The sequence below is a fragment of the Euprymna scolopes genome, chromosome 15 (genome assembly GCF_053919585.1).
Source record: "Euprymna scolopes isolate OS-2025 chromosome 15, ASM5391958v1, whole genome shotgun sequence".
Lineage (NCBI taxonomy): Eukaryota > Metazoa > Mollusca > Cephalopoda > Sepiida > Sepiolidae > Euprymna > Euprymna scolopes.
The window spans coordinates 112,037,658-112,053,696 of record NC_136496.1 but is presented as its reverse complement, the minus strand read 5'-3'; the positions used below and the strand labels follow the sequence as shown (position 1 = coordinate 112,053,696).

The following is a 16,039-nucleotide window of genomic DNA, read 5'->3' as shown; positions in this document are numbered from 1 at the left end:
TATATATATATATATATATATATATATATATATATATATATATATATATATATATATGGGGAAAGGAGGGTATAAAATTATAAATGTGAAATTACTGGTATTATTGGATTTTCATGAAATTTTTGCGGTATAAGTGAATAAAAACTTAAATATTTTTATATATGGACATGAAGAGGGGTGTATATGCCAGTGTTTATTTACATTGTTGATGTTTTAAACACATTTCAGGTGAAAACATTACTATGTACTTGCTTATCATCTCCAAATTAGTATAAATTACAAAAAATCATCCAGTAGATGTGTTTGATGAAGTATTTTAAATAAAAAATCAGCGACAATTAGTTTCCCAAATAGCGCATTTAATGATAGCAGACACTTAAATCAATTTATGCCAAGGGTGATCACTCTTGTTTGTAATACTGAATTGGTTGGACAACTCTTCCACATTAAAACATACAATAAAACTTGATAATTCGATGAATTCTATTTTTATGTGCAATTATTTTTCTACCAGATCATTTCTCATAATTTTTGGAATTTATACTTATTTTGCCACGATATATAAGTATGTTATAATGTTTTCACCTGAAATGTGCTGATTTAATCTAAACAAGCACCTATATGCCTTTTCATTTCATGATTACTCCCAAGTTAGCATTTAAACTTTTCGTCTCTTGCATTTCATTTTACTTCAGTCAAAATTCTCCAAAATCTAGGGGTCCCTTTCCTGGAGCTAACACTTGATTTCTATATAAGATACATAGATATTCGAATATTCCAGTAAAGTTCTTCATTACCGCTTTAACATTGAGTTAGTAAAGTAGTTAGGAACATAAATTCCTCTTCCCCAATTGACCACTTAAATATGTTATCGTGTAGCTTTTTTGTAGTATTTTAGTCTTACTGGGTTAACAAACAAAAATTCGTCTAATCAGGTGGAGTATCCAATTTAGTGCGGTTACTTGAGGTAACATGACTTGGAGAAGGTGCACCATTCCTTGTAAAAGCCAGTGTGGGTTAGCCATACTGAGATCTTATTTGGTTTGCAAATACTATGATTTTGAATATTCAAGGTTTACTTCTAGGGAAAAGTATCCTCATGCCAAGTTGTTGTGACAAATCCCTGTACAGGGAGACCTTAAACACTCGAGGGTAGTGTCTAGTAGGCATTTGTGTGCCAGATTGTTGTGGATAAAATCATTTTAAGCGCCTCCATTCACACAAGGCCGCTAATCTACAATCATGAAAATTTGTGATATGCCCTTTAAGACCAGGCGAAAAAGATGCCAAAAAAACAGTAAAAAAATATAAAATGTAAAAAATAAGAACATGAGAGAAATGAAAAAAAAAAAAAAAAAAACTTAAAATGACCTAGTATAAAGCAGCTCCCCCCCCCACACACACTTGAATGACTTTAACAACCAAGTGAAAAAGATGTTAAAAAGAATAAAAAGAAAAAAAATGATAAGATATAAAAGTGTATGAACATGGAAGAAGCCTTAAAATGACTTGGCATAAAACAGGACCCACCCCACCCCACCCCACCCCACTAGTCTCCATTCTATCTCTATCTTGTTAGGCTCCTTGCCCGGACCAATGTGACTCTTTCTCTCCAGATTTCCCTGTCTTCCATCAGCTGCCTCAGATCTTTTAGGATCACAGTTGGTGTCATGTGCAATTTGCTGGATGTACGTGGATCGAGGTCGTCCTATGCTTATGCACCTCTTCCATCGAGTCCACAATACATTTCTCACCAGCGCTTGCTTGCTTCTCTGGCAGTGACCAGCAAATCATAGACTTCACTCCCTGATGGTAGTAGATATGGCTTCCTGGGATGATCTTATCAAGATATAGTTAACACTGGTTTTCATCGGTGATACCTTTTCAAGTTCTGAATGTTTTCAAACATTCAAAAGCATACAATTCTGTAGTTGGTCTGAAGAAAAAAAATCGCTGTATGTCATTGAAATAAATTATTACTAAAATACAAAACTACTATGGATTGTTGAGATATATAAAGAATATTGATCTACTTACATGACAAACAAATTTTTTTATATGATCTAACACAACACGAAAGCTGCTTTTAAATTTATGAAAAATTTCGAGCAAATCCAAATAAAATAACTAAACATTTAATTTTGTCTAACAATTCTACCGCAAATAATTAATTTTAAAATTAAAATGTATATTAACAAAATGTAGGATTGGAAAGTGTGAGGAAATGTAATTGGTATAAAGTTTATGATGCACACACTAAAAAATAGGAATGTCAGGTCAAACCTGTTATATTCATCTTTGCACCAATACCCTTAGGAATTGGATGAATTTATCAATTACCTCCCCCTTCAACATTGGCTTTAAATAAAATAAAAGGTAAATGAAAGTCCTTTATCCAAAAAACTTTGAACACACTAAGTATCTACCTAACCATTTCAAGCTTAAGTAAAACTGTACAGATTTAATAATTATGAATTAAATAATTAATGAAAGCAAGGTCAATTTAAATATATATATATATATATATATATATATATATATATATATATATATATATATATATATATCGACACTTGTGCATTTTTGTTAGTTTGAACATTTTTTGTTTCATTTTTGAAGAACTCTTTTCAGAACAGGGGGAGACAAATCAAGGAGACCCTATCCGAAAATGTCAAAGTTTTGTATAACTTTTAGGTGAAAACAAAACAAATACACTAAAATAATACAATAACACAAAATAAAACATTAACTATCTGAGAATTTATTGAATTAAAATTAAGAAAATTCTGAAAATGCTATAATTCATTATGAAAATTTAAATTTTATTAAAAGATTTTCGAAAGAAAAGTCACTTTCCAATAATGACTGTTCCAAACTATTTATAAATTAAGTCATACATTTTTATATAATGACAACTTTTATTCATTTCAGAATTTTCTTAATTTTGTTTTGATTCAATAAATGTTCAGATAATTAATACTTTATTTTGTTTTATTGTATTATTTTGGCATATTTTTTTACTTAAAAGTTACACAAAACTTTTACATTTTTGTATTGAGTGTTCTTGATTTGTCTCCCTTTGTTCTGAAAGGAGTACTTTAAAAATAAAAATATCCAAAATAAATGCACAAATGCTAAATTATCTTAGGAGATTTTATTTAAATTAACATACATCAAAAGGGTAGCAATAGAAATTAAATGAAATCAAACATAACAGCAAAATTATATCATGATATTCGCTTTCAGTCAATGATTTGCCTTTCTCTCTGTGTACCCAAAACTAAAAAAATATTTCCACAAGTAAACTTAGCTCCCTAGAACTAACCGTCTGTAGAACACAATACATCAGAGCTGTTTTCCAGATGGCTACAGCATGGTCGTTTTCAAGTCCAATGTAAACAAATCTTAAATCAAATTCTAACCAGTTACAATCATTGTTAATGATACTAACAATGTTGTTTTACCATCCACCTTACAAACTCCTTAGTACTTATCCTCAAGTGGTTTTGAGCCTTGATAACATAGTAAAAACACAAATATTCAGTTTAATATCCGTTTTGAAAGTTGCCCTGTATTAGACAGAAAATATATTCAATTAAATTAAAAAATCCTTATTGTAGCATAGTGATAGAGTTGTCTCATTTCCTACCAGATGGCTTGTTATTGACAGAAAACAGCTGTCTCTTGTTGACATGCAAGTAGGTAGCTCTATGAATAGTGATGCCTCTCAACAGCAAAGAAAGAATTTCATTATTTTCTGAAATTTCTTTTTTTTTACAAACATTGTATGTGTAGCAATTGTGTGTAAAAATAAAAATAGAAAATCCACAGAAGGTTGGTTTAAGCAAGGAAATAAAATTTTCAGTTAGAAGTTAAGTTACAGCTATGTGTATAGAAAGTTACGTCATGGGAGGAAGTCTATGACAGAGAAGCAGGATTGGTTCTGCTTCTTAGGAGTTCCACATCAAAGTGAGCTCATACTTGTTTTGGAGGCTGCCATTATTTCTATGATGGTTGGAAGGGCAAGTTGCAGTTTATTAAAAGTAAACCAAATCTCAAAGCAAATAATGATTTGCTTTTAAATTTATTTGTGTGTTAATTATGCACATGCACAATTACATTATAAATAATTTTTAATAACTACAGACACTAGTGTTTCATCCTTTCAGAATCATCAGTACAGAAAGTCAATTGACACTGGTCGTGGGATTTGAACCCAGCCACAAAGTCATCTCTGAATCCATTAGTAAGGATTATAACCCCTCGGCCACTGTCAACCGCAACAAGAATTGAGTAAAATTTAACATTTATAAAGACAAATACAGGTGTAAACATTATTAAGACAATCTACAGTGATCAAGGGACCGAAAAGTCATGATCTCGCATGAAAGCCAATTGACCGACTTTTTATATAAATATAATTTGAATGTTATGTTCAATTTCATTTAAATTTTAACATTCTACTCCTTCCATGAATGTTGGACAAAGATCTGGGGAGACATTTTTATTATTTTCTCATGTACTTTATATATTATGATTCAAACTATAAAAAGAATGACTTAATGCTTTCCTTTATTATAGTGTTCTTAACAAAAAAAATATGTTTTCTTTTTTTTTTTTTTACTGTCTCTGAATTTTGGAGACAAGGATTGATAATTTGGATCATTTCGACTACTGTTCTCATCTTGAATTTTATCCTCACAAAGTTTTATCAAAGTGTGCCTTGGCAAACACTAGAATCTGTACATTAAATGCAAGAATCTGTATGGAATTTTGAAAGAATTCTTTATTTAATCCAATGGATAAAAGTGCTAAGTAATAAAAGTTCTTGAAGTTGAAGGTTCAATCCTCAGTACAGGCGATACTAAGAATACTATAATGAATTACTTAAGACTTTTATTCAGTTGTGGCTGATTGTATCAATGCAACTTGCTTCTGTGGATTAAATAGAAGGGTCTATTCCAAATTCCATACAAATTCCAGAGTTCAACTAAAAGATTCCAGAGTTAGATGAGACACACCTGAAGAAGGTGACAAGTTACATTGACTAAATCGTTGTTAGAATAGTACTCAAGATGAAAACAGTTGTCTGAAGAATCCAAATATTTTTTTTTTTGTCATTCAGTCATTTAAAACATAAATTAATATTAATAATATTCTTTTAAAATATATACTGGAAAATATCAAAAAAACAAAAAAGTGTTATAATATATTATTTGGAATTTTTAATCTGACATACTAAGTTATCTTGTTGGATTTTCAAAGTCAGACCGAAATAGTATTTAAGTTGAAAACTCAAACTTCAATTGACAATTTTCATTTTCTTTTTTTTTTTTTCTTGTACATTATATTGGCAATTTATTCAAAAAATTACTTAGCCTGATTCAAGCAACTACTAATATGAAAATTTTGTGAATAATCAAAAATAAAAATCAGTCAAGGGGAATCACTCAATTTAAATTGAAAAATATAATCGCTGTTTATTCAAGTTTACCATTGTGAAAACAAATAAAAATTAAAAGCTAAAATTACTTTACTGCACCCCAGACAACTATAAGTAAGTAAAGCTAATATATATATATGAGAAAGAGATGTCACGTAAACTAACATCTTGCTCATCTCCCAAATAGTAGCCCTTTAGGTTCAGGTGGTGATATGTCTTGTATGAGGTGAACATGAATTTAAAAAAAAATAAAAACAAAAAGAACCAGTAATGTATAAAGTGTTAAATAAAATTCGTTCTTCTCAATGTTGAAAATGTAATCCTCAGCGCAGACGATACTAAGAATACAACTGCAAATTACTACTTAATACTTCTAACCAGTCATGGCTGATAGAACATGAGCATATTATGCCCATGGATTAAATGATCGGTTCCATTTCAAATTCCATGCAGATTCCAGAGTCTGCTAGAAAGATTCCAGAGTCCAACAAGACACACCTGAAGAGGGTTGCGGCTTACATCAGCCAAAATGTTGTGAGAATGACACTCAAGATGAGCATGGTAATCCAAATAATATAAATAAATTATCAATCGTCATTTAAAAAAATTTAAAAAAAAACAAATTTATCATGGTTTATATTTAGTACCTCTAGCAACATCTCTTGTCATAAATCCAAACTTAGGGTTTCTAAATTCTCAGTTAGTGAAAATTTCTTCTTAATTTACAGTTTTGTTATCGTTGCTTTTAATCTAGTTCCCAACCAAGGGCCATATGCTGTATTAGTGCTGTAAGTTGTTTGACTATTTGATAAAAACAAAGCAAAAAAGGCTATTTTGATGTTTCTGCTAATATCATTCAACTATTATAGCCACAAAAGACTTGCTGAAAGAAACAAGCGAAGAGAATGAGTATATTTTCTGATCAAAACAAAAAAAATAGATCAAGGTATCTAACAAACACTCGTGAACTGTTTCACTGCACCAGTATGTAAATCCTGTCCAATAAATCTTCTCGTCATCATTGCACTTTTGCCCTACAGAAATGTGTGGCACGTTCAATCAGTTCTCTTCTCTTCCAGTTGTGGTCATCAGAAAGGCAGCTGGTCATTTAGTTGTACAACTGATCTTTTATGGCCTTACTGATCTTCTATTACTTCTAAAAACCTATGGCATATGATCAGCAATCAACAGCGAAACCATTTGTAAAAATGCATCAGTTTTTAATATTTTTATCTAATTAATAGCTGAGCCTCATGATCTCAGGTTAATAAGCATAAAGAAAAAGAAATATAAAACTTAATTCAATTTTAAGAACAATTAGGTTGAATAGAAGAAATTTAGCAGACAAATTTCCAAATAGAGAAGCAAAAGAGTCTGATATGATAACGAGAATGGTCTCTTATGACATCTCAAGAGAGTTCCATAAATATTTAGAAATTGCAAACTGTTTTTATAAATATTCATTAGACAGACACTAATGACAACACACACACATATATATATACTTATGTAATAAGTGCTGTCAAAGTAAATGTTGAAAATAGATGCATATAATAATATATAGTCATTCACACACTGTTGCTTCAGTGCACTTAGACTAGCACTCATCCCAAGCTAGGGATGAAGCCTACAACCATCTTGTTGATAGTCGGCAGTTCTAATATAATATATATATATATATATATATATATATATATATATATATATATATATATATATATATATATAACTTGTTTTATACTTTTAGAGCATTCTATATTCTTTGGGAAATGTTAGGTACATAGATAACTAAAAATATCTAATCAATAAATATTAACCACTGACCGTCATTTCAGTTGCACTATAATTAAATAAATAAAATATTCTTGAATCTGACAAAGCACCAATTGCAACCAATCACTGTGAAGACCAATTGGGGCAATAGACTACACCACACAGGAACAAACTCCGTCTATTAATGACGGGAATTGACTTTGCTTTACAATTGCCTCTCTATCACCACTTGATATTTTCATATTGATTCTGAAAAAGAACATTTTATTAATTAGCTCCTATTTCTTGTCAATAAATAACTTTCAATCATATTTAAAATAAGATTAAACAATTATTGTAAACACAGTAAAATGAGATTGGCCGGATTTGGTCACTATTCTTAAACAACTTATTACTAATGTTTTAACATTAATTTTATAAATAATGAAATAATAATATTGTTATTATTATTAATAATATAGTGTTGGCACCACACCAAATAATCAAGAGATGAGGAGGATAAAAAGACTAAAGAGAGAAAACACTAACCAGACTTCCACTGGATAAGTGCAAAGAGGACCTTGGGTAGTGTTATTGCCACCCGAATTCCAGTGATGATCAATAATGGTTGCCAGCGACAAGCTAATGACAAGCAGCTGTTGCAATGATACATATTCATTTATAAAGGTTATCAAAAGGTATAGAGAGTACTGGAAAGCTGAGGAGACTTGTTGCCATCCAGACTTCAGCAAACATCACCAATTATTGTTAGTGAGCAATTTCTGATGATGACTTGTGTGAGAACTCCTAGTGAGTACAAATAATAATAGTAATGAATAGATTCACAGATAGGTGAGTCTTTAGAGAATTGTAATTGTTGACGGCTGTTCCTCTGCAAATCATAACATGGTATCGTATACTTATAGAAGAAGTTACAGATATTTCTCTAAAATAAACTTTATTCAAAAGCTTAATGTAAAAAAAAAAATAACAGTAAATGTAAAAGTGACATATATTTTGCATAAAAGTTTTATTGCTTTGTATTTAAACTATTTTAAAGGAAATATTAAGTCATTCTTTCGTCCATAATCGGCAAGTTAATTATTATCTGCCCATCTATAACATTTTATAATGTTGAAATACTGTTTTTATTTAGTGTTAATTACTCTAACCCTAACCCAAAGAACTTCCTAAGAATTTGAATATCTTAAAATATTGCTTTATGTAAACCTTGTTTGAAATTTTAAAATTTTTTTCTTGGGATTAGATAGGTGAAAACTTTAAAAAATTTAATTTTCTTTTTGCTTAAGGGAAATTCATTTTTTGACAAATAGTTTAATTTTAGCAAAATTATTTAGTTTCCTATATTCTTAGCATGTTGTATCTACTAATTACTAATATTTAGTTATTTGCTTACTAATAACAACTAACCTAATGAAGATGCCATTTTAATTGTATTCAGTGAATTAAGATTATGAAGCTTGTGTCAGATGTGATTTATTTCTTATTAAACTTGTCTTTTCTATAACCGATTATTACTCTTTTTTTATATATATTTCTTATTTTTATTTATCTACTTTATTTTGAGGGCTATGTTGTTTTTTTGATATAACTTGGAGTGCCATTTCTTTATTTATGGTGGATTTTTAGATTTTTCTCTGGAAACTATAAGACTTGATTTCTTAGTTTCTCATCTTCTTACTTGGTCTTCATTTATTTTTACTTAAACAGTATTGATAAACTTAACGCAGAAATATTTCTGCATCCATTTTCTTTTCGTTTTGCACATTTAAACAGTTTGCATACTCTTAAATTTGTTTATTGCCCATTTATGAAATCCATTGTTATATACGTATAAGTTCTGTTTAATGTTTCTCATTATGAATATAGATATGTTTTGTTGCCATGGCTTGAAATGTTTTGCATGTTTTCTGTGATTATTGTTTTGTTTTTTTATTATGCAAAAATGTCTCATTTCTTTTTGTTTCTTATATATATATATATATATATATATATATATATATATATATATATATATATATATATATAAAGTGTCTGTTTCAAAGTTTGAAACACTCTAGATACAAAATGGTTTTCCATGAGAAATAAAATAATGTTAAAAATATTTTATTAAATGATGAATTTTTTTCTAATACTTCCGATGGAATACATCTTTTTCAAAGAAGACTGTCGGTTTATTTTTTTATTTTTCTCTTCATTTTGCCTGGTGGTATTAACTCTGAGGGCTTGCTCGTTGGGGAGAGAGAAATAGAATAGATATGGTGTTGCTGACGATTGTTGTTAGTCTAAAATAGACGTGTGTGGTGGTGCAAATTTTAAATAGGAGATTCGTCGCACCTTTGAAAACATTATTTCATATGGTTAATTTGAAATGTTATAGAAAATCAAATGTTTAAAAAAAATATTTAATTAATTGATTAAAATTATTTCTATTTGCTTTATTTAAAACCTCGGGAAATGTGCATAAATTTGACGGGTAAATCAACTGTTCATCTAATTTACAATGCAAAAACTTATTTAAACAAACTAGAAAAACTCCATCTTAGTAGACATCAAATTAAAATAACAATGTTATATAATATAGTTCTGTATAACATGGGGAGGTTGTATATATGATGTGTTTATTGGTATGTCAATATATTTGATTGTCCAGTGATTGTTAAAACAGTATGTATAACAATTATAACATTAAGGGAAAAATAAAAGTCTCTGGGGTTTTTACATCAGCCAATGGAAAAACATGCCTGGTCTACCTTTAGTTTGGATTTGACAAATCCTCAAAAAAGCTGCAAACGAAAATTCGTACAACTCAGTCTTGGTGATATTTACAGCAGCTTTGTTACAGATGTTTCCCCCGCCCCATTGGAAACTTGCAACGCTGATCCTAAGCTTTTACTATCGGCATTTTTCCTTACTCTGAGCCATTACTGTCCACAACCGTCTTTCTTCATCTGACTACTGACTGGATCTGCTCACTCTAACTCCCAACTGATACATGTGTATTTTTAAGTTATCTCATTACGTCATTATGTATATGTTTTAAAATTCTTTTTTTACAAATATTAATAACGATTATCATAATAATAATTATCAACCAGCACATCTTTCGGCATGCCCGGCCAATATTTAACAATATCAGTTTTCTTAAACTACATCGAAATCATGATTTCTCAAGCTAAACTTAATAATCCAGTTTCATTTAAATTCCACAAACTTTTAAACAGCACTTTATATGTAAATACAATATTGTGCATATATATATATATATATATATATATATATATATATACACTTTTTATTTTTGACATTGATTATTTTATGTGAAAGCCTATTGCTGCCTCTCTAAAAGTTTTTAATTTATTTATGCCTTATTTTTTATTTTATTTCATTTTTTTTCTTTAAAACATTTTGTTTGCAATGTAAGCAAGACGTGCTGTGTGTTATATAAGGATGGCAATGGCTACTCGTAACCCTTCTAGTGTTCCAAGCAGTGGCATTTGTGATTTTCATTATTATTTTCAGCCGCCTCCTCCTCTGCTCCTTATAAGGGAAGCTCTGATATGCCTACGATAATGATTACGGAAGACAGCAGCAGTCCCTATCGCGATGATGACGACGATTATAAGAGTTTTCTGGGATTAGAAAATGAAGCCACCACTCGAGAAGGTTAGATGAAAGGCCACCCAACTCTGGCCTACAGAGCTGACCTTCTGTCACAGATGCATGTTTGAATTGCTTCTGTTGTGCGTTTTCTATATTGTTTGATTATTATTAATATCATTATTTACTTTTTTTATCATGTAATATTCCCACTTTATTATTTATTCTGCACATGCTCCTGCATCAGTTTCAAGTGCCCACATTATCACATTATCATTTTTTTAATGTATTCACTTGACAAAGGGGAGATAACCTTTGAACAATCTCTTGTGTGCACTGTAAACCCGCTCTCATTTGTTGATTTTTATTCCCTTTGTGTATTTTCATTCAAAAATGAAATGTTATTATGAATCTCTAAGTGTATAACTCTTTTTTGTTTTAATTAAAAACCGTTTTTTTAAATAACTGAAATCAATAATGAATAATATTTAAATATTTTATTCCAGATATAACTTCAATAAACTAACTTCAATAAACATTTTTTTTTTGTAAATCGTTTCAATTGGATTATTTTTAGACATTAATTATTTATTTATACATTAGATATTTTCGATATTATTTTATCATTATTATTTTATTTTTTATGGTTGTTTTTAATTCTTTTAAACCAGTTTGATTATTTTTGTATGCAATATTTTGTTATTAGTACTTCTTTATTCATTTTTTTTTCTTTTGTGCATTTAAATCAGTGCTAGAATTAGGCTTAAGCTAACCTAGCTACAATTAGGACATCATAATCTGCATATTAGTTTCTATTAACTTTTTTATAAAGCGATTGAGCGCTTGTGGTTGTAGAACTGATTTTGTTCTATCACATAAATAAAAAGTTTTGAAATCATGTTAAGAATAAACTAAATGAATTTAGAAAGAACTATAAAAGAATAAATTTACCAGAATGTTCTTTTGCGTCTATCTGATGCAATATTTAAGAGAATGCATATTCTTAGTATTATGTGAGATTAAGATATATATATATATATATATATATATATATATATATATTGATGTGAACACTAGGATACTTTAATTAAAAATCAAATATGAACAGGTAAAATTATAGAGGAATAAAAGGCGAATCAAATGAGGTGTAGGTTGTTTAAACAGTTACATTCAATTTAGCTTAAATTTGCAGTTTTTGAAAAAAATGACAAGTGCGGACTTTCTTTTTGACCCCCCACATATATATATATATAATGATTATAAGGAAGTATTTATCTTTAAGGTAAATTTATAAGTTTTCAAACTGTCACAATTAATTAAGCTCAATAAAAATGAATTTTCATTTTTATAACATATATCATTAGTTATCATGTTCCAAGGAACATACATTTGTCTCTGATGAGTTGTTTGGTGGGCTTTTACTATTCAACAAATCATATCTAAGATGCATTTTATAAAAAAGAATGAATAAAATATTATGAGTGTGAATTAAATAAATCTGGTTTGGAATAATATATATATATATATTTATATATATATTTATATAAATTCTTGAAGCGTCATATATTAAAACCTTTCAACCCACTATAAATGATATTGCATTCGAGAAAAGCAGTAACGTTCTAAAATGTCTTGCATAGTTCATAGTGTACAGACTTTTTTAACAATGTCCACGAACTTGCGGATTTTAATATTCGAATTTTTAATCGACCTATATTTTTTATCGACTTTTCATTGATTCTATAAATTTTAACTTATCGCCTAACACCGTTGACTGTATATTTTAGTTTTCACTTTTAATTCTCATTTTCGCTTCTTTGCACTTTTACTTCAACACCTGAAGATGATTCGTGGGCGAATCGAAAGCGCTTGTGACAGCAACAGCAACAATTACAGAACTTTTATTAGTATTTTTGACTTTGATACAAAAAAGCTTATACGGAAAATCGAAAAATTAGAAAAAAGAATCATAAAGCAAAAGGTATCCGTTGCATTTAATATTTACTTAAATAAATAAAATATATATATATATATATATTTATATATATATATATATATATAAATTGATAAGAGATACCCAAAGAGCATAGGGTCTCCATAAGTCTAAATCCAGTACTGTATAAGATGCACTTGAATTTTTTTCGGGGAAATAAATTAAAGATTTTATTCAACAAATGCGTAAATTAATATTTTTTTTAACGATTGATGCGTGTTCATAGTTTGTATCTGCAATGTAATTGTTAGTTGGAATTTTTTTTTCTTTTTTTTTTTACTCACAACTAATACATATCTGTTTTGTTATCACCTATTTTATCACTTTTTTCTTCACGATGTTTTACCTTTTTTTTATTTTCCTTTTGTGTTTCCCCATCAAAATTTTATTTATTTATTGAATTATTGTTTCCTTTTTTGTGTGTGAGTACACATTGTCTGTTGTGAAATGTTTCTTTTTTTTTAAATGTAGATAAATGATTGAATTGATTTAAAAGAAACAAAAAAAAAAAAATTGTGCCTCTTTCTTCTTCCCCCAACAGGTGAAACCTCAGTCCCTTCTGATCTTTCTCAAGAACACGAGGCAGATTCAGGTACAGTCTACACTGTAGTCCGTTTGCACCATGATTGTACCGTCTGACATGCTTCGTTTTTTTTTTTGTTTTTTTTTCCTGCCTTCTTACCCACCCCAACTCCATCCCCTAAAAACCCCAAAAATGTTGTCTTGTGTGCTATAGATTTTAATGGACTTTTTTTTTTAGGGGGAGGGGGATGCTTTTTAAAATCTATGTTTCAATTTGCATTGCCTTTTGTTTTAATTTTCAGAACCCTTCAGGCATGAAATGCAAAAAAGTAAAATGAAACTTCCCAGCATGGCGTAGATTTCTTTATGCTGGGATAGATTTAAATTCTTTAAAAAATTCCAATTTGTTTGCATATTATTTTTTTTCCTAATTCTCCTCTCCCCAGGCACCACTATTTATACTGGCCACAGCTGATGTCAATTTGATTTCTTTTACGTGAATAAAAGCAATGATTACTTTTGACATTGCCGTTTCCCAACATTTAAAAGGATCTTTTATCCTTGGTTTTATTTTTATTGTTGCTTTCAATTTTATTTATTGATTTTGTGTGTGATTAATTTTCCTTTTCGTTATTTTCCCACTGTTATTTGTTTGCGTTTTGCACGGTTTTGTTGTTACATTTGCTGATTATATAAATGCTGAATTGTATTTAACTGCAATAAAACGTGCTAATTAGGTGTGAAAATAATGTTAAAAGAAGACTTAAATTAATGAAAATTTTGCTTCATGTTGGGAATGTTCAAAAATTTTCTTATTTTTTAATTTAATTTTTTATTTAAATCAGAATTTGTTGGATTTTTTTTTCAAATGATATATTTTTGAAAAACAAGCAAACAAAACCTTAAAAACTGCTGTAGAGTAGAATATTTGTCCATAAAATCCGTGTGCATTAATAGAAATTTTTAACTTTATTTGCATTTTTTTACAATTTAAAAAAATTTTTTTTATTGAAAATGCAAATAAAGTTATACTTTTTAATTCACACAGACTTTATGGGCACCATATATATATATATATATATATATATATATATATTTATAATTTTTATATCCTAAAAACCAAAGTTTTAGAATGATAACTAATTCCAATAAATGAATGTATCATTTTAGCGTAAAAAAAAAAAAAAAAACTTTCTAAATTTTGGATATTATTCCTCCAGGATAATGCTGATTAAGAAAATACCAACTTTGTGTGTGTTTGTTTTGTAGTTTTAGAGTTTTAGTTGGAAATACACGCAGAGTACTACCCTTTATATAATAGATTATCAAACAGTATAGTTTTCGAGATAAATCACTACATCAAGTCTGTTGCCAAGGTCGCTGGAAAGATGGTGGGATCCTTCTACCGCTCCAGAAGATATCTCACTACTGATGCAATTTTCTATTTATATAAAAGCCAAGTACGTCCAAGGATGGAATACTGTTGCCATATCTGGGCAGGAGCTGCTAAAAACAGCCTATCCTGCCTTGACAGAGTACAAAATAGACTTCGTGACTTAGTGGGGGATGCCCTTTTCTACCCTGCAACCTCTCTCCCACAGAGGAGACGTTGCGAGCCTATCCTTGTTTTATCGTTACTACCATGTTAGGTGCTCGTCTGAACTCCAATCTCTGGTCCCCTCTCGCCAATCTTTCACGAAAAACACCTGTCTAGCTGAATCCACTGTGAAAAATTTCCCCCACTCTATATCTGTGCCTAAATCAAAACGCGGATTCCATAAACAAAGCTTCTTTCTTAGAACTGCACGCCTGTGGAACTCTGTTCCGTCTGCCTGCTTCCCACCGGACTACAACTTGGATGTCTTCAAGTCCAACGTTAACAAATTCCTAATGAACCGCCCCCTTAAGTAAACACTTCATCAAATCTCCACACTAACGTAATGTACTTGCAATAACCCTTATCCCTGAGTGGCTTCCTGGCCTTGATAAGTGATGATCACTATGTAAAAAAAACAAAAAAACTACCACTCTTACTTGACACTATTTTTCTGTGCACTCCATTATATTAGTTGATAGATTGGGAAAAGGGTGTTGTACAACCATGATACGTCAGAAAAATGCATGTTAATGCCTTAGCAAACAATTAATAATGACAAATAGAAGGAAAAATTCCCAACTGATGCATCTTTTTCAATTTTAAGACTCCTTTAAATTTTGTACTAATAATATAACTTTTTGTTATCTTTAGCCCTTTGCTGCTCCTGTGTCTCATCTATGACAGCATTTATTTTCATACTAGCAAGTTGCCTGGTCATAAAATGTGCAGAAGCATTACATTTTAATTAATGCAGATTTCTTATTCATTATAAACAGAAATACCATAGGTATTAAATGTAACCTTAGATTTCCTTTAAAAAAAAAATCCGAAAGAAACTAAGACATGTGCATGTGAGTATTGTTTTTTCTAAAATTGTAAAAGAAAAAAATACTTGAGCTGAGATCGAAAACTAAACATACAAATAATGAGTCAAGTTTGATAACCATTAGACCAGCTTGATATGATATTTAAAAATTGTGTTCAAGCCTACTTATTCTTAACAAAAGGAAGTTGTCATGTTACACAACCGTGTATGTGCAGTCATGAAACTGTTGACAAGCAGATAAAAATCCAGTGATACCCACATACCAATTTTTCAATTTTGACCCCT

The 16,039-nt window shown here is 29.6% G+C and overlaps 1 protein-coding gene across 50 annotated transcripts in view; it reads left to right on the top strand.

The window, feature by feature from the left end:
* The window catches only part of LOC145294072 (uncharacterized), a 616,260-nt gene that overhangs the window by 520,950 nt on the left and 79,271 nt on the right, over positions 1 to 16,039 (top strand). For all 50 annotated transcript variants that reach the window (XM_080141108.1, XM_080141084.1, XM_080141083.1 and 47 more), the window contains 2 exons: positions 10,739 to 10,882; positions 13,351 to 13,401. In XM_080141108.1, the coding sequence (XP_079997234.1) occupies positions 10,739 to 10,882; positions 13,351 to 13,401 (195 nt within the window). The remainder of the gene's footprint in view (positions 1 to 10,738; positions 10,883 to 13,350; positions 13,402 to 16,039) is intronic.